Source organism: Melanostigma gelatinosum (genome assembly GCF_949748355.1).
Source record: "Melanostigma gelatinosum genome assembly, chromosome: 21".
Classification (NCBI taxonomy): domain Eukaryota; kingdom Metazoa; phylum Chordata; class Actinopteri; order Perciformes; family Zoarcidae; genus Melanostigma; species Melanostigma gelatinosum.
In genome coordinates this window covers 621,116-639,851 of record NC_136654.1, presented here as the reverse complement: position 1 = coordinate 639,851, position 18,736 = coordinate 621,116, and the positions used below count along the sequence as shown (strand labels likewise).

General features: G+C 47.8%; 1 protein-coding gene across 2 annotated transcripts in view; it reads left to right on the top strand.

The window, feature by feature from the left end:
- Window positions 1-18,429, top strand: part of heatr1 (HEAT repeat containing 1) — a 34,338-nt gene extending 15,909 nt beyond the window's left edge. For both annotated transcript variants that reach the window (XM_079293324.1, XM_079293323.1), the window contains exons 23-44: window positions 7,087-7,218; window positions 7,350-7,447; window positions 7,574-7,720; window positions 7,837-7,955; window positions 8,046-8,167; window positions 8,249-8,377; window positions 8,464-8,688; window positions 8,812-8,941; window positions 9,020-9,192; window positions 9,272-9,315; window positions 9,388-9,511; window positions 9,628-9,768; window positions 9,955-10,259; window positions 10,333-10,483; window positions 10,584-10,754; window positions 10,990-11,124; window positions 11,386-11,490; window positions 12,652-12,814; window positions 16,118-16,260; window positions 16,358-16,516; window positions 16,948-17,056; window positions 18,233-18,429. In XM_079293324.1, the coding sequence (XP_079149450.1) occupies window positions 7,087-7,218; window positions 7,350-7,447; window positions 7,574-7,720; window positions 7,837-7,955; window positions 8,046-8,167; window positions 8,249-8,377; window positions 8,464-8,688; window positions 8,812-8,941; window positions 9,020-9,192; window positions 9,272-9,315; window positions 9,388-9,511; window positions 9,628-9,768; window positions 9,955-10,259; window positions 10,333-10,483; window positions 10,584-10,754; window positions 10,990-11,124; window positions 11,386-11,490; window positions 12,652-12,814; window positions 16,118-16,260; window positions 16,358-16,516; window positions 16,948-17,056; window positions 18,233-18,321 (3,114 nt within the window). In that variant the 3' untranslated portion in view covers window positions 18,322-18,429. The remainder of the gene's footprint in view (window positions 1-7,086; window positions 7,219-7,349; window positions 7,448-7,573; window positions 7,721-7,836; window positions 7,956-8,045; window positions 8,168-8,248; window positions 8,378-8,463; window positions 8,689-8,811; window positions 8,942-9,019; window positions 9,193-9,271; window positions 9,316-9,387; window positions 9,512-9,627; window positions 9,769-9,954; window positions 10,260-10,332; window positions 10,484-10,583; window positions 10,755-10,989; window positions 11,125-11,385; window positions 11,491-12,651; window positions 12,815-16,117; window positions 16,261-16,357; window positions 16,517-16,947; window positions 17,057-18,232) is intronic.
- Window positions 18,430-18,736: the final 307 nt, after the last annotated feature.

Genomic DNA, 18,736 nt, shown 5'->3' with positions numbered 1-18,736 from the left:
TCTTCCTCCTGCCTCTTCCTCCTGCCTCTTCCTCCTTCCGCTTCCTCCTTCCTCTTCATCCTGCCTCTTCCTCCTTCCTCTTCATCCTGCCTCTTCCTCCTTCCTCTTCCTCCTGCCTCTTCCTCCTGCCTCTTCATCCTGCCTCTTCCTCCTTCCTCTTCCTCCTTCCTCTTCATCCTGCCTCTTCCTCCTGCCTCTTCCTCCTTCCTCTTCATCCTGCCTCTTCATCCTGCCTCTTCCTCCTTCCTCTTCCTCCTTCCTCTTCATCCTGCCTCTTCCTCCTGCCTCTTCCTCCTTCCTCTTCATCCTGCCTCTTCATCCTGCCTCTTCCTCCTTCCTCCTTCCTCTTCATCCTGCCTCTTCCTCCTGCCTCTTCCTCCTTCCTCTTCCTCCTGCCTCTTCCTCCTGCCTCTTCATCCTGCCTCTTCCTCCTGCCTCTTCCTCCTTCCTCTTCATCCTGCCTCTTCATCCTGCCTCTTCCTCCTTCCTCCTTCCTCTTCATCCTGCCTCTTCCTCCTGCCTCTTCCTCCTTCCTCTTCCTCCTGCCTCTTCATCCTGCCTCTTCCTCCTTCCTCTTCCTCCTTCCTCTTCATCCTGCCTCTTCCTCCTGCCTCTTCCTCCTTCCTCTTCCTCCTGCCTCTTCCTCCTGCCTCTTCATCCTGCCTCTTCCTCCTTCCTCTTCCTCCTTCCTCTTCATCCTGCCTCTTCCTCCTGCCTCTTCCTCCTGCCTCTTCCTCCTTCCTCTTCATCCTGCCTCTTCATCCTGCCTCTTCCTCCTTCCTCTTCATCCTGCCTCTTCATCCTGCCTCTTCCTCCTGCCTCTTCCTCCTTCCTCTTCCTCCTGCCTCTTCCTCCTGCCTCTTCATCCTGCCTCTTCCTCCTTCCTCTTCCTCCTGCCTCTTCCTCCTGCCTCTTCCTCCTGCCTCTTTCTCCTGCCTCTTCCTCCTGCCTCTTCATCCTGCCTCTTCCTCCTGCCTCTTCATCCTGCCTCTTCATCCTGCCTCTTCATCCTGCCTCTTCCTCCTGCCTCTTCCTCCTGCCTCTTCATCCTGCCTCTTCATCCTGCCTCTTCCTCCTGCCTCTTCATCCTGCCTCTTCCTCCTGCCTCGTCATCCTGCCTCGTCATCCTGCCTCATCATCCTGCCTCATCATCCTGCCTCTTCATCCTGCCTCTTCCTCCTGCCTCTTTCTCCTGCCTCTTCATCCTGCCTCGTCATCCTGCCTCTTCCTCCTGCCTCTTCATCCTGCCTCTTCATCCTGCCTCTTCATCCTGCCTCTTCCTCCTGCCTCTTCCTCCTGCCTCTTCATCCTGCCTCTTCATCCTGCCTCTTCCTCCTGCCTCTTCATCCTGCCTCTTCCTCCTGCCTCGTCATCCTGCCTCGTCATCCTGCCTCATCATCCTGCCTCTTCATCCTGCCTCATCATCCTGCCTCATCATCCTGCCTCTTCATCCTGCCTCTTCCTCCTGCCTCTTCCTCCTGCCTCTTCCTCCTGCCTCTTCATCCTGCCTCTTCATCCTGCCTCTTCCTCCTGCCTCTTCATCCTGCCTCTTCCTCCTGCCTCGTCATCCTGCCTCGTCATCCTGCCTCATCATCCTGCCTCTTCATCCTGCCTCTTCCTCCTGCCTCTTCCTCCTGCCTCTTCATCCTGCCTCTTCATCCTGCCTCTTCCTCCTGCCTCTTCATCCTGCCTCTTCCTCCTGCCTCGTCATCCTGCCTCGTCATCCTGCCTCGTCATCCTGCCTCGTCATCCTGCCTCATCATCCTGCCTCATCATCCTGCCTCTTCCTCCTGCCTCTTCATCCTGCCTCTTCATCCTGCCTCTTCCTCCTGCCTCTTCCTCCTGCCTCTTCCTCCTGCCTCTTCCTCCTGCCTCTTCATCCTGCCTCTTCATCCTGCCTCTTCCTCCTGCCTCATCATCCTGCCTCTTCCTCCTGCCTCTTCATTCTTCCTCTTCCTCCTTCCTCTTCATCCTGCCTCTTCCTCCTTACTCTTCCTCCTTACTCTTCCTCCTTACTCTTCCTCCTTCCTCCTTACTCTTCCTCCTTCCTCTTCCTCCTTCCTCTTCCTCCTTCCTCTTCCTCCTTCCTCTTCCTCCTTCCTCTTCCTCCTTCCTCTTCCTCCTTCCTCTTCCTCCTCCTCCTTCCTCTTCCTCCTTCCTCTTCATCCTTCCTCTTCATCCTGCCTCTTCATCCTGCCTCTTCCTCCTGCCTCTTCCTCCTGCCTCTTCCTCCTGCCTCTTCCTCCTTCCGCTTCCTCCTTCCTCTTCATCCTGCCTCTTCCTCCTTCCTCTTCATCCTGCCTCTTCCTCCTTCCTCTTCCTCCTGCCTCTTCCTCCTGCCTCTTCATCCTGCCTCTTCCTCCTTCCTCTTCCTCCTTCCTCTTCATCCTGCCTCTTCCTCCTGCCTCTTCCTCCTTCCTCTTCATCCTGCCTCTTCATCCTGCCTCTTCCTCCTTCCTCTTCCTCCTTCCTCTTCATCCTGCCTCTTCCTCCTGCCTCTTCCTCCTTCCTCTTCATCCTGCCTCTTCATCCTGCCTCTTCCTCCTTCCTCCTTCCTCTTCATCCTGCCTCTTCCTCCTGCCTCTTCCTCCTTCCTCTTCCTCCTGCCTCTTCCTCCTGCCTCTTCATCCTGCCTCTTCCTCCTGCCTCTTCCTCCTTCCTCTTCATCCTGCCTCTTCATCCTGCCTCTTCCTCCTTCCTCCTTCCTCTTCATCCTGCCTCTTCCTCCTGCCTCTTCCTCCTTCCTCTTCCTCCTGCCTCTTCATCCTGCCTCTTCCTCCTTCCTCTTCCTCCTTCCTCTTCATCCTGCCTCTTCCTCCTGCCTCTTCCTCCTTCCTCTTCCTCCTGCCTCTTCCTCCTGCCTCTTCATCCTGCCTCTTCCTCCTTCCTCTTCCTCCTTCCTCTTCATCCTGCCTCTTCCTCCTGCCTCTTCCTCCTGCCTCTTCCTCCTTCCTCTTCATCCTGCCTCTTCATCCTGCCTCTTCCTCCTTCCTCTTCATCCTGCCTCTTCATCCTGCCTCTTCCTCCTGCCTCTTCCTCCTTCCTCTTCCTCCTGCCTCTTCCTCCTGCCTCTTCATCCTGCCTCTTCCTCCTTCCTCTTCATCCTGCCTCTTCATCCTGCCTCTTCCTCCTTCCTCTTCATCCTGCCTCTTCCTCCTTCCTCTTCATCCTGCCTCTTCCTCCTGCCTCTTCCTCCTGCCTCTTCCTCCTTCCTCTTCCTCCTGCCTCTTCCTCCTGCCTCTTCATCCTGCCTCTTCCTCCTTCCTCTTCATCCTGCCTCTTCATCCTGCCTCTTCCTCCTTCCTCTTCCTCCTGCCTCTTCCTCCTGCCTCTTCATCCTGCCTCTTCCTCCTTCCTCTTCCTCCTTCCTCTTCATCCTGCCTCTTCCTCCTGCCTCTTCCTCCTGCCTCTTCCTCCTTCCTCTTCATCCTGCCTCTTCATCCTGCCTCTTCCTCCTTCCTCTTCATCCTGCCTCTTCATCCTGCCTCTTCCTCCTGCCTCTTCCTCCTTCCTCTTCCTCCTGCCTCTTCCTCCTGCCTCTTCATCCTGCCTCTTCCTCCTTCCTCTTCATCCTGCCTCTTCATCCTGCCTCTTCCTCCTGCCTCTTCCTCCTTCCTCTTCCTCCTGCCTCTTCCTCCTGCCTCTTCATCCTGCCTCTTCATCCTGCCTCTTCATCCTGCCTCTTCCTCACTCCTCTTCCTCCTTCCTCTTCATCCTGCCTCTTCCTCCTGCCTCTTCCTCCTGCCTCTTCCTCCTGCCTCTTCCTCCTGCCTCTTCCTCCTGCCTCTTCCTCCTGCCTCTTCCTCCTGCCTCTTCCTCCTGCCTCTTCCTCCTGCCTCTTCCTCCTGCCTCTTCCTCCTGCCTCTTCATCCTGCCTCTTCCTCCTGCCTCTTCATCCTGCCTCTTCATCCTGCCTCTTCCTCCTGCCTCTTCCTCCTGCCTCTTCCTCCTGCCTCTTCCTCCTGCCTCTTCCTCCTTCCTCTTCCTCCTTCCTCTTCCTCCTCCTCCTTCCTCTTCCTCCTTCCTCTTCATCCTTCCTCTTCATCCTGCCTCTTCATCCTGCCTCTTCCTCCTGCCTCTTCCTCCTGCCTCTTCCTCCTGCCTCTTCCTCCTTCCTCTTCCTCCTTCCTCTTCATCCTGCCTCTTCCTCCTGCCTCTTCCTCCTGCCTCTTCCTCCTGCCTCTTCATCCTGCCTCTTCCTCCTTCCTCTTCCTCCTTCCTCTTCATCCTGCCTCTTCCTCCTGCCTCTTCCTCCTTCCTCTTCATCCTGCCTCTTCATCCTGCCTCTTCCTCTTCCTCCTTCCTCTTCCTCCTTCCTCTTCATCCTGCCTCTTCCTCCTGCCTCTTCCTCCTTCCTCTTCATCCTGCCTCTTCATCCTGCCTCTTCCTCCTTCCTCCTTCCTCTTCATCCTGCCTCTTCCTCCTTCCTCTTCCTCCTGCCTCTTCATCCTGCCTCTTCCTCCTTCCTCTTCCTCCTTCCTCTTCATCCTGCCTCTTCCTCCTTCCTCTTCCTCCTGCCTCTTCCTCCTGCCTCTTCATCCTGCCTCTTCCTCCTTCCTCTTCCTCCTTCCTCTTCATCCTGCCTCTTCCTCCTGCCTCTTCCTCCTGCCTCTTCCTCCTTCCTCTTCATCCTGCCTCTTCATCCTGCCTCTTCCTCCTTCCTCTTCATCCTGCCTCTTCATCCTGCCTCTTCCTCCTGCCTCTTCCTCCTTCCTCTTCCTCCTGCCTCTTCCTCCTGCCTCTTCATCCTGCCTCTTCCTCCTGCCTCTTCCTCCTGCCTCTTCATCCTGCCTCTTCCTCCTGCCTCTTCATCCTGCCTCTTCCTCCTTCCTCTTCCTCCTGCCTCTTCCTCCTGCCTCTTCCTCCTGCCTCTTCCTCCTGCCTCTTCCTCCTGCCTCTTCCTCCTGCCTCTTCCTCCTGCCTCTTCCTCCTGCCTCTTCCTCCTGCCTCTTCATCCTGCCTCGTCATCCTGCCTCTTCCTCCTGCCTCTTCCTCCTGCCTCTTCCTCCTGCCTCGTCATCCTGCCTCTTCATCCTGCCTCTTCATCCTGCCTCTTCATCCTGCCTCTTCATCCTTCCTCTTCCTCCTTCCTCTTCATCCTGCCTCTTCATCCTGCCTCTTCCTCCTGCCTCTTCCTCCTGCCTCTTCATCCTGCCTCTTCATCCTGCCTCTTCCTCCTGCCTCTTCCTCCTGCCTCTTCATCCTGCCTCTTCATCCTGCCTCTTCCTCCTGCCTCTTCCTCCTGCCTCGTCATCCTGCCTCTTCCTCCTGCCTCTTCCTCCTGCCTCGTCATCCTGCCTCTTCATCCTGCCTCTTCATCCTGCCTCTTCATCCTTCCTCTTCCTCCTTCCTCTTCATCGTGCCTCTTCATCCTGCCTCTTCCTCCTTCCTCTTCCTCCTTCCTCTTCATCCTGCCTCTTCATCCTGCCTCTTCCTCCTTCCTCTTCCTCCTTCCTCTTCATCCTGCCTCTTCCTCCTGCCTCTTCATCCTGCCTCTTCATCCTGCCTCTTCCTCCTTCCTCTTCCTCCTTCCTCTTCATCCTGCCTCTTCATCCTGCCTCTTCCTCCTGCCTCTTCCTCCTGCCTCGTCATCCTCGTCATCCTGCCTCATCATCCTGCCTCATCCTCCTGCCTCATCCTCCTGCCTCTTCATCCTGCCTCTTCATCCTGCCTCTTCCTCCTTCCTCTTCCTCCTTCCTCTTCATCCTGCCTCTTCATCCTGCCTCTTCATCCTGCCTCTTCCTCCTGCCTCTTCATCCTGCCTCTTCATCCTGCCTCTTCCTCCTGCCTCTTCCTCCTGCCTCTTCCTCCTGCCTCTTCATCCTGCCTCTTCCTCCTGCCTCTTCCTCCTGCCTCTTCATCCTGCCTCTTCCTCCTGCCTCTTCATTCTTCCTCTTCCTCCTTCCTCTTCATCCTGCCTCTTCCTCCTTACTCTTCCTCCTTACTCTTCCTCCTTACTCTTCCTCCTTCCTCCTTACTCTTCCTCCTTCCTCTTCCTCCTTCCTCTTCATCCTTCCTCTTCATCCTTCCTCTTCATCCTTCCTCTTCATCCTGCCTCTTCATCCTGCCTCTTCCTCCTGCCTCTTCCTCCTGCCTCTTCCTCCTTCCTCTTCATCCTTCCTCTTCCTCCTGCCTCTTCCTCCTGCCTCTTCCTCCTTCCTCTTCCTCCTGCCGCTTCCTCCTGCCTCTTCATCCTGCCTCTTCCTCCTTCCTCTTCCTCCTTCCTCTTCATCCTGCCTCTTCCTCCTGCCTCTTCCTCCTTCCTCTTCATCCTGCCTCTTCCTCCTGCCTCTTCCTCCTTCCTCTTCCTCCTTCCTCTTCATCCTGCCTCTTCCTCCTGCCTCTTCCTCCTTCCTCTTCATCCTGCCTCTTCATCCTGCCTCTTCCTCCTTCCTCCTTCCTCCTTCATCCTGCCTCTTCCTCCTGCCTCTTCCTCCTTCCTCTTCCTCCTGCCTCTTCATCCTGCCTCTTCCTCCTTCCTCTTCCTCCTTCCTCTTCATCCTGCCTCTTCCTCCTGCCTCTTCCTCCTTCCTCTTCCTCCTGCCTCTTCCTCCTGCCTCTTCCTCCTTCCTCTTCCTCCTTCCTCTTCATCCTGCCTCTTCCTCCTGCCTCTTCCTCCTGCCTCTTCCTCCTTCCTCTTCATCCTGCCTCTTCATCCTGCCTCTTCCTCCTTCCTCTTCATCCTGCCTCTTCATCCTGCCTCTTCCTCCTGCCTCTTCATCCTGCCTCTTCCTCCTGCCTCTTCATCCTGCCTCTTCATCCTGCCTCTTCATCCTGCCTCTTCATCCTGCCTCTTCCTCCTTCCTCTTCATCCTGCCTCTTCCTCCTGCCTCTTCCTCCTGCCTCTTCATCCTGCCTCTTCATCCTGCCTCTTCATCCTGCCTCTTCCTCCTGCCTCTTCCTCCTGCCTCTTCCTCCTGCCTCTTCCTCCTGCCTCTTCCTCCTGCCTCTTCATCCTGCCTCTTCATCCTGCCTCTTCCTCTTCCTCCTGCCTCTTCCTCCTGCCTCTTCCTCCTTCCTCTTCATCCTGCCTCTTCCTCCTGTCTCTTCATCCTGCCTCTTCATTCTTCCTCTTCATCGTCTCAGATCACCAGGCCGTTCTTCTCGGCCCTCGGAGACGAGGCGGTGCAGCAGAAGCTGCTGTCGGTGATGCTGGACGTGCTGGTGGAGAGCCGGAGTCCTCTGGTGGCCAACACCATCAGCAGCGTGTTTAAAGGGGTGAGAGACCAGCTGCTGCACAGCCTCAACCTCTGTAGACACCACTTCCTGTCTGTTAGACACCACTTCCTGTCTGTAGACACCACTTCCTGTCTGTTAGTCAGCTGACCTTTTGTTGTTCTCTGTGTCAGCTGACGCTGGACGCTCAGCTGGTGGCCAATGAGCTCGCTCCTCCTGAGAAACCCAAAGTGAGCGTGACGGTGCAGCAGAGCCGCCGCAGCAGAATGAGGTGAAGTTTATTTACAAGTACTGTACTAAAGTACAATAGTGAGGTACTTATTGTAATGTTCCTGCTCCTTTATACTCGACTCCACTTCATGTCAGAGGTACATGTTGTACTTTGTGTGTCCATCAGGAGGCCTCAGGAGGCCGGTGACGGGCGTCCACAGGGGGGCGCTGTGTCCTGGAGCAGAGTCACTCTGATCCTGGAGCTGCTGCAGCACAAGAAGAAGCTGAAGAGAGCCCAGACGCTGGTGCCGGTTCTGTTCTCTCTGCTCGCCAGGTAACATCTGTCCTGCTCTCTCGGTGACCATTCATGTGCTCGTTGGTTAGGAAGTGATGTGCAGTACATTAGAACAGAAACAGGGTCAGACCTTCTGACATGTGTTGTGTTCTCAGGAGTCTGGAGCTGGGTCCAGATGATCACACCAACATGGAGTACACCAAGCAGCTGCTGCTCAGCTGTCTGCTCAACATCTGCCACAAACTGTGTCCTGAAGGGGGCGCTGTGGGTCCCGGTAGGTCATCGGAGGGAGGACGGGTCGTGAACACCGTTTCCTCTGCAGGAACTCACTAACCGAGCCTGTTGCTCATGTTCTCCTCCTCAGACGTGCTGGATGAAGATAAGTTCAGCGTGGAGCTGGTGGTTCAGTGCATCAGAGCGTCCGACATGCCGCAGACGCACCACCACGCTCTGCTGCTGCTGGGCGCCGCCGCCGCCATCTTCCCTGTGAGTGTGTTCATCTAAAGCCAGCATTGTTATGATGTAGCAGAACACTGACGATGGTCTGACCTGTGTGTGGCCCTCCAGGAGAAAGTCCTCCACAACATCATGCCCATCTTCACCTTCATGGGAGCCAACATCATGCGCCTGGACGACGCCTACAGCTTCAGAGTCATCGACCAGACGGTGCAGATGGTGATACCGGCTCTGATCCAGGTGGGACTGGAGACCAGCTGCTGGAGGCCAAGAGCTACAGGATGGAAAGATCCAGTAACCTTCTTCCTCCTCCTCCTCTTCCTCAGGCCCACCAGCTGTCTGACGGCAGCTCTTCGTCTCACGTGGTGTCTGTGGTGACTCGTGTTCTTCACGTGTTTGTTGACGCTCTTCCTCACGTTCCTGATCACCGGCGTCTTCCCATCCTCAGTCAGCTGGTGACCACGCTGGGCCCCGCCCGCTTCCTCTGGGTCCTAATGCTCCTCCTGTTCAAGCTGCACGCCACGCAGACCGCCAGCTCCACCGGCGAGAAGGCGAGTGTCGCAGCAAGGCATTGTGGGAGTTGTAGTTGAGACTTTAACGTGTGAATCCACGTGTACATTTTCAGCTTCGACTGATCCACAGCAGGAAATGAAAAGTGTTTGATGTGTTTTTAGGATGCAGCTCTGGAGAAAGACGTGGACTTCTGGATTTCTCTCTGCTGTGAGTTCGAGGTCAGCGATCAGCTCACCTCCCTCATCAACGTCCTCACCTTCCTCCTGCAGCTGCCCGACGACAAAGACGACGGTGAGGAGCTCATCAACACAACAAATAACGTGTCCTTTAGGCTTAAGAAGACGAAAACTAACATTTAAGTCTCTGCAGCTCCGGTGAAGCGCCGGCCGGGACCCAAGAAGAAGACTGAGGAGGAGGAGGAAGAGGTAGAGGAGCTGATCTTCAGTCTGGAGGCTCACAGCAGCAAAGAGCTGAGACACTTCAAGTTCCTCTCCGTCTCCTTCATGGCTCAGCTGCTCGGCTCGGCCGGCTTCATCGGGAAGGTGGGCGATGTCTCCGACGCGGCGTTCACAATCCCCAGCGTTCTGTAGCGTATGTAAACATGTGGTGGTCTGTGTTCAGGTGGCAGACAGAGGAGACGCTGTGGACGAGTCTCTGCAGCAGAGGTGAGTTTAAAGTGACACTTGCAGGTGAGTTTGGATGTGAAGCAGCAGGCTAACGGCTCGCTGGTGTTTCAGGCTGCTGGAGGAGATCCTGCGTTACATCCACGGCGTCGCTCGCTGTGTGGAGGACAACGCCGACAAGCCCACCGCCAAGTTCTGGAGGGTTCTACTCAACAAGGCCTACGAAGTCCTGGATAAGGTCAGTAAATACATCTTCATATCCATCTATCTGAATACAAGGACCCCTCAGATGTGTCGTTACCTCCGTCACCCGCCAGCACATCGGTCACCGTGTTGCGGTCTTCTGTTGCTCAGGTGAACTCCTTGTTGCCCACGGACGCCTTCATCACGGTGATGAGGGGGCTGATGGGCAACGAGCTGGCGTCAGTCAGGAGGAAAGCTCTGGAGCTGCTGAACAACAAGCTGCAGCACCGCACGCAGTGGGAGGACCAACAGGTGAGGCTGTACAACACGTGATGTCATAACAACACGTTAGCTAGTGAAGCTAATGTAACGTGCTTTATATGTAAAATCACATAACGACATTACAACATGTGTGTAGCGTTGATAGAATCACACGTTATAAAGTAATTATAACATCTACTTCAGTTTGATTTTATTATTTCATCATTCTCCTCTCAGGTCACTGTGCTGTTACAGCTGATCGGCGACCTCCTGAGCATTGTGGGTAAAAGTGGTTGTCGGGTGATGGAGGCGGAGCAGGAGGCGGAGCATGCCATCAACCGACAGACGGCGCTCTACAGCCTCAAGCTGCTCTGTCGCAGTCTGGGCTCCGCCCACCAGGAGGCGTTCGTCCCCGTGCTGCAGCAGACGGTGGACATCGTGATGAAGACGGAGGAGGAGAAGAACGTGACGAGCAGCGCTCTGCTCTGCATCGCCCAGGTGGTCGGAGCGCTGAAGGCCCTCGCCATCCCTCAGCTACCGAGGTATGTAAATATAACGCAACATAATATGTACCTCTGAACGTTAGTGATAGTAACTCCTCTGTTCTGTCCCCAGGTTGATGCCGGCGGTGTTGACCGCGCTGACGGACAGGAAGGAGCTGTTGACCAATGAGATCTACCTGCTGAGCGCCGTCACCGCCCTGCAGCGCGTCACCGAGACGCTGCCTCACTTCATGAGCCCGTACCTGCAGGACACCACCTCACAGGTACGCCTCACCGGAGCGGCCCCGGCACAGGAAACGACACGCTCACCAGGTGTTTGACGCTTCACTTCCTGTCCCCCCCGTCCCCCCCCCACACACACAGGTGTGTCGGCTGACTCGTCTGCTGGAGTCTTCCTCGTCCTCTTCTTCGGCCGCCGCTCAGCTGAAGATGCGTCTCTCCTCCCTCAGGAGCTCCCTCGCCACCCGGCTGCCCCCCAGGGTCCTGCTGCCCACCCTCACCAGGTGCTACATCAGCATGGTGCTGGACAGGAAGGTAGAGATGAACTGCTTCCTGTAGTTCTCTACACTCGTAAACAAAGAGGTTCTCTCTCGTAGATCTGGAGGAAAACTTCTTTTATCTTCTGCTTTCATTTAAAAGAACGTCAAAGAAGCTGAGGGATAGAAGTCAACTACTTCTCCCAGAATGCATTTCACTAAAAACATAACATATCTGAATCTGTCACGAACATGAAGCATAATAATCACAGATCGGCTGTGCTTCCCTGCAGCGGCAGCTGGGGGCGCTGATGAGCATCCTGAAGGAACACATCGCTCACATGGAGAAAGACCAGCTCAACTTCCACCAATCAGAGCTCACCTCCTTGTTCCTCGTGGCCCTGGACTTCAGAGCCCAACACTGTCGGGTGAGTCCGATGTTTACGCCTCGTTGTTGTTGTTGTTGTTTACAGGTGTTGATGTAAACAAAGTGTCTCACGTTCAATCTCTAGTTTCAAGTCTTCTTCAATACAGCATGATGTTCATTTAGTACATTATGGTCCATTTAGAGTCACACAGACCATAAAGCAGGGGATGCTTTAGGGCGGGGCTACACGCTGATTGACAGGTCTACCAGAGACGTCATTGGTTCACGTCTCGAGCTTTAACCCCTGACTTGCTGTCTGCAGGGAGATCTGCAGAAGACGGCGGAGGTCGAAGGTCATGTTATCGACTGTCTGCTCACCATGGTGATGAAACTATCAGAGGTCACATTCAGACCACTGTTCTTCAAGGTAACCTGTCTGTCTCTCTGTCTCTCAGCTGTCTGTCTCTCAGCTGTCTGACTGTCTGTCTCTCTGTCTCTCAGCTGTCTGTCTCTCAGCTGTCTGTGTCGCTCTGTCTCTCAGCTGTCTGACTGTCTGTCTCTCAGCTGTCTGACTGTCTGTCTCTCAGTCTCTCAGCTGTCTGATTGTCTGTCTCTCAGCTGTCTGATTGTCTCTCTCTGTCTCTCAGCTGTCTGACTGTCTGTCTCTCTGTCTCTCAGCTGTCTGTCTCTCAGCTGTCTGACTGTCTGTCTCTCAGTCTCTCAGCTGTCTGTGTCTCTGTCTCTCAGCTGTCTGTGTCTCTGTCTCTCAACTGTCTGTCTCTCAGCTGTCTGACTGTCTGTCTCTCAGTCTCTCAGCTGTCTGTGTCTCTGTCTCTCAACTGTCTGTCTCTCAGTCTCTCAGCTGTCTGTCTCTGTCTCTCAGCTGTCTGTGTCTCTGTCTCTCAACTGTCTGTCTCTCAGCTGTCTGTGTCTCTGTCTCTCAGCTGTCTGTCTCTCAGCTGTCTGACTGTCTGTCTCTCAGTCTCTCAGCTGTCTGTGTCTCTGTCTCTCAGCTGTCTGTCTCTCAGCTGTCTGACTGTCTGTCTCTGTCTCTCAGCTGTCTGACTGTCTGTCTCTCTGTCTTTCAGCTGTCTGACTGTCTGTCTCTCAGCTGTCTGACTGTCTGTCTCTCAGCTGTCTTGACTGTCTGTGTCTCTGTCTCTCAGCTGTTTGACTGTCTGTCTCTCTCTTTCAGCTGTCTGACTGTCTGTCTCTCAGCTGTCTGACTGTCTGTCTCTCAGCTGTCTGACTGTCTGTCTCTGTCTCTCAGCTGTTTGACTGTCTGTCTCTCTGTCTTTCAGCTGTCTGACTGTCTGTCTCTCAGCTGTCTTGACTGTCTGTCTCTCAGCTGTCTTGACTGTCTGTGTCTCTGTCTTTCAGCTGTCTGACTGTCTGTCTCTCAGCTGTCTGACTGTCTGTGTCTCTGTCTCTCAGCTGTTTGACTGTCTGTCTCTCAGCTGTCTGACTGTCTGTCTCTCAGCTGTCTTGACTGTCTGTGTCTCTGTCTCTCAGCTGTTTGACTGTCTGTCTCTCAGCTGTCTGACTGTCTGTCTCTCAGCTGTCTTGACTGTCTGTCTCTGTCTCTCAGCTGTTTGACTGGAGTAAGTCGGACACTAAAGAGCGTCTCCTGACTTTCTACCGTCTGGTGGACTTCATCTCAGAGAGACTCAAAGGACTCTTCGTCCTGTTCGCTGGAAATCTGGTGAAACCGTTTTCTGAGCTGCTGCAACAGACCAACCGCTCCAAGACAGGTTATTATGATTATTATTATGATGATTATGGTTATTATTATTATTATAGTTATTATTATTATTATGGTTATTATTATTATGATGATTATTATTATTATTCTGGTTATGATTATTATTATGGTTATTATTATAGTTATGGTTATTATGATTATTATTATAGTTATGATTATTCTTATTATGGTTATTATTATTATTATTATGGTTATCATTATTATTATGATGATGATTATTATTATGGTTATTATAATCATTGTTATGATGATTATTATTATTATTATGATTGTTATTATTATGGTTATGATGATGGTTATTATGATTATTATGGTTATTATTATTATTATTATGATTATTAGTATGGTTATTATAATTATTGTTATTATGATTATTATTATGATTATGATGATTATTATTATGCAGTGTTTGATTTATGTGCAGTTCATCCTTTATTGTATTCTACTCTTTTAATTGATTTAACCTTGTTTTCTTTTTTTAAACTTTATTTTATTATATTGTAATCTATTACATTTTATTTTATTGTACTTTATTGTACAAGACTTAATTAAATTATATTGTTTTATTTATATATTTTATCCTATTTGATCCATTTGATTTTAAATAAAGTAACTATTTTGTACATTATTTATTTATATTATATTTATATTTATATATAATATTTTAATGAAGTTATTTCACGTCATGTTATTTACTTAATTGTTGAATGTCGTCTTTCAATTTTAATTGAATTTGTTTTTAATGTTATTTTATTATTATAATATAATATTTGACTTTGATTCATTCGATGTTATGATTATTGATCATGTCTGATAGATGATGATTATTGATCATGTCTCTGATAGATGATGATTATTGATCATGTCTCTGATAGATGATGATTATTGATCATGTCTGATAGATGATGATTATTGATCATGTCTCTGATAGATGATGATTATTGATCATGTCTCTGATAGATGATGATTATTGATCATGTCTGATAGATGATGATTATTGATCATGTCTCTGATAGATGATGATTATTGATCATGTCTGATAGATGATGATTATTGATCATGTCTGATAGATGATGATTATTGATCATGTCTCTGATAGATGATGATTATTGATCATGTCTGATAGATGATGATTATTGATCATGTCTGATAGATGATGATTATTGATCATGTCTCTGATAGATGATGATTATTGATCATGTCTGATAGATGATGATTATTGATCATGTCTCTGATAGATGATGATTATTGATCATGTCTGATAGATGATGATTATTGATCATGTCTGATAGATGATGATTATTGATCATGTCTGATAGATGATGATTATTGATCATGTCTGATAGATGATGATTATTGATCATGTCTGATAGATGATGATTATTGATCATGTCTGATAGATGATGATTATTGATCATGTCTCTGATAGATGATGATTATTGATCATGTCTCTGATAGATGATGATTATTGATCATGTCTCTGATAGATGATGATTATTGATCATGTCTCTGATAGATGATGATTATTGATCATGTCTCTGATAGATGATGATTATTGATCATGTCTCTGATAGATGATGATTATTGATCATGTCTCTGATAGATGATGATTATTGATCATGTCTGATAGATGATGATTATTGATCATGTCTGATAGATGATGATTATTGATCATGTCTGATAGATGATGATTATTGATCATGTCTCTGATAGATGATGATTATTGATCATGTCTCTGATAGATGATGATTATTGATCATGTCTCTGATAGATGATGATTATTGATCATGTCTCTGATAGATGATGATTATTGATCATGTCTCTGATAGATGATGATTATTGATCATGTCTGATAGATGATGATTATTGATCATGTCTGATAGATGATGATTATTGATCATGTCTGATAGATGATGATTATTGATCATGTCTCTGATAGATGATGATTATTGATCATGTCTGATAGATGATGATTATTGATCATGTCTCTGATAGATGATGATTATTGATCATGTCTGATAGATGATGATTATTGATCATGTCTGATAGATGATGATTATTGATCATGTCTGATAGATGATGATTATTGATCATGTCTCTGATAGATGATGATTATTGATCATGTCTGATAGATGATGATTATTGATCATGTCTGATAGATGATGATTATTGGTCATGTCTCTGATAGATGATGATTATTGATCATGTCTCTGATAGATGATGATTATTGATCATGTCTGATAGATGATGATTATTGATCATGTCTGATAGATGATGATTATTGGTCATGTCTCTGATAGATGATGATTATTGATCATGTCTGATAGATGATGATTATTGATCATGTCTGATAGATGATGATTATTGATCATGTCTCTGATAGATGATGATTATTGATCATGTCTGATAGATGATGATTATTGATCATGTCTGATAGATGATGATTATTGGTCATGTCTCTGATAGATGATGATTATTGGTCATGTCTCTGATAGATGATGATTATTGATCATGTCTGATAGATGATGATTATTGATCATGTCTGATAGATGATGATTATTGATCATGTCTCTGATAGATGATGATTATTGATCATGTCTCTGATAGATGATGATTATTGGTCATGTCTCTGATAGATGATGATTATTGATCATGTCTGATAGATGATGATTATTGATCATGTCTGATAGATGATGATTATTGATCATGTCTGATAGATGATGATTATTGATCATGTCTCTGATAGATGATGATTATTGATCATGTCTGATAGATGATGATTATTGGTCATGTCTCTGATAGATGATGATTATTGATCATGTCTCTGATAGATGATGATTATTGATCATGTCTGATAGATGATGATTATTGGTCATGTCTCTGATAGATGATGATTATTGATCATGTCTCTGATAGATGATGATTATTGATCATGTCTGATAGATGATGATTATTGATCATGTCTCTGATAGATGATGATTATTGGTCATGTCTCTGATAGATGATGATTATTGATCATGTCTGATAGATGATGATTATTGATCATGTCTCTGATAGATGATGATTATTGATCATGTCTCTGATAGATGATGATTATTGGTCATGTCTCTGATAGATGATGATTATTGATCATGTCTGATAGATGATGATTATTGATCATGTCTGATAGATGATGATTATTGATCATGTCTCTGATAGATGATGATTATTGATCATGTCTGATAGATGATGATTATTGGTCATGTCTCTGATAGATGATGATTATTGATCATGTCTCGTGTGTCTCTCGCAGAGTGTCTCTTTGACTGTGAGGAGAAGTCCTCTCTGCTGCTCTTCTCCGTCCTCGACTGTCTCTTTAAGATCTTCATGTTCGACTCTCACAAGTTCATCAGCAAAGAACGAGCTGAAGTTCTGATGCTCCCATTGGTGGACCAGGTGAGGGTCACACACCTGTCTCTCACAAACACACACACACACACACCTGTCTCACACACACCTGTCTCACACACACCTGTCTCTTTGGTCCCTGCAGCTGGAGAACACAGCTGGAGGAGACCAGGTCTACCAGCAGATGGTGACCCAGCACCTGGTCCCCTGTGTGGGTCAGTTCTCTGTGGCGCTGACAGACGACTCCCAGTGGAAAACTCTCAACTACCAGATCCTGCTGAAGACCAGACACCGGGACTCTAAGGTGAGCACGCACACACACACACACACACACACACACACACACAGAGACACACATACTCAGAGACACACTCAGACACACACAGACACACACGCAGAGACACACACACACACACGCAGAGAGACACACACACGCAGAGAGACACATACACACGCAGAGACACACACGCAGAGACACACACACACACACGCAGAGACACACACACACACACGCAGAGAGACACCCACACGCAGAGACACACACACACACACGCAGAGACACACACGCAGAGACACACACACACACGCAGAGACACACACACTCAAAGGATGCGGGTTCAGACTGGTCTTCTGGGTTTCTAAAATTGTGTACTTTTACTGCAGTAAAATATCTGAATACTTCCTCCTCTCTCTCCTCTCCCTCCCCCTCTCCCCCCTCCCCCTCTCTCTCCTCAGGTGCGTTTCTCCTCTCTGCTGATGCTGATGGAGTTGGCCTCTAAACTGAAGGAGAACTACGTGGTTCTCCTTCCAGAGACCATCCCCTTCCTGGCTGAGCTGATGGAGGGTGAGGACACACACACACACACACACACACACTCTATTAGTGCTGGGCAAGTTATCGCGTTAACGCATTCATTCATTAACGCCGACAATTATATTATCGCGCGTTCACGCAGTTTTGTTTATTTTTATTATTAAGCAACATTTTTAACACAGCAGAGTTACAGTGAACACAACGCGCTCTGACACCCGACATCAACATTGTTCGTGTCAAGAACACGTACCATTCTACTTCCTTCAAAGTAAAAGCACTTCCGTTTTCATGCTCTTCACAATAAAAGTCAATCAAACAATTTACAACAGTGACAATATTAAAATACATATTGTCGAGTTTTTAAAGTGTTTTGTGTGTAATATGTATAATAAGCATCATTTAGTATCACTACTGAGAATTTAACAACATAAAAACATGACGTAGATAGGTTTCAGTTTTCAAGAAGTATATTTAAATATCATCTCTTACACACATGAAGATGAAGTTGTGAACACCTGAATATCTATGATCAGAATCATTGTAACTGTGTTATAACTGCTGCTGTGTGAAGAGAACACTGCTGCTAACAACAACCTGATGTGTTTAAAGTGTTCACACACAATGTTATTCACCTTTAGTTCATAGAGCAGCACTTTAATATAAAAGTGCACAATACACGACTTATGAATTCATGATTGAACTTTGACATAACAATGAGATTAATCGTTGCCCAATACTATATATACATATATATATATATATATATATATGTGTATATATATATGTGTATATATATGTGTGTGTGTGTGTGTGTGTGTGTGTGTGTGTATAATATAATGTGTATATATATAATATAATGTGTATGTATATATATATATATATATATATACATTATATTATATACATTATATTATATTATATATATACATTATATTATATTCATTATATTATATATATATACATTATGTTATATTCATTATATTATATATATATATACATTATATTATATTCATTATATTATATATATATATACATTATATTATATTCATTATATTATATATATATACATTATATTATATTCATTATATTATATACATTATATTATATTATATTATATTATAGTATATTATATATATTATATTATATAATATAATATATGCTGTGTATATCTCAGTAGATGTCTCATCAGTGATGTGTGTGTTTCAGATGAGTGTGAGGAGGTGGAGCAGCAGGTCCAGAAGGTGGTTCAGGAGATGGAGCACATCCTGGGAGAACCTCTGCAGAGCTACTTCTAACACACACACACACACACACACACACACACACACACACACACACACCTGATGTGAACTTTGTGTTTTCTGTTTTACAGAAAGTAAGTTTCATAAACGTTTCTGTTGTTATTGTTTTCGTATGAAGTTTATTTCTCAGAAGTTGTCGTGCAAATCAAACGAAATATAAAGATGATTATTAAAACATATTTACTCGTGCTGGGCAAGTTAATGCGTGAATGCATTCATTAATTAACGGCAGCGCGTTAACGCATTTTATTATTTTATTTTGAAAGCCCGTTGCTCACTGGCAGCGGTGGAGGAACGGAGACTACTGGACATCGCTGCAGTAAAGTCACACACACTCACATGTTAGTGCACCTACACGCTGACATTCACACGCCACAGATCGAAGGAGTTTAAAGATTAACGTGAGACA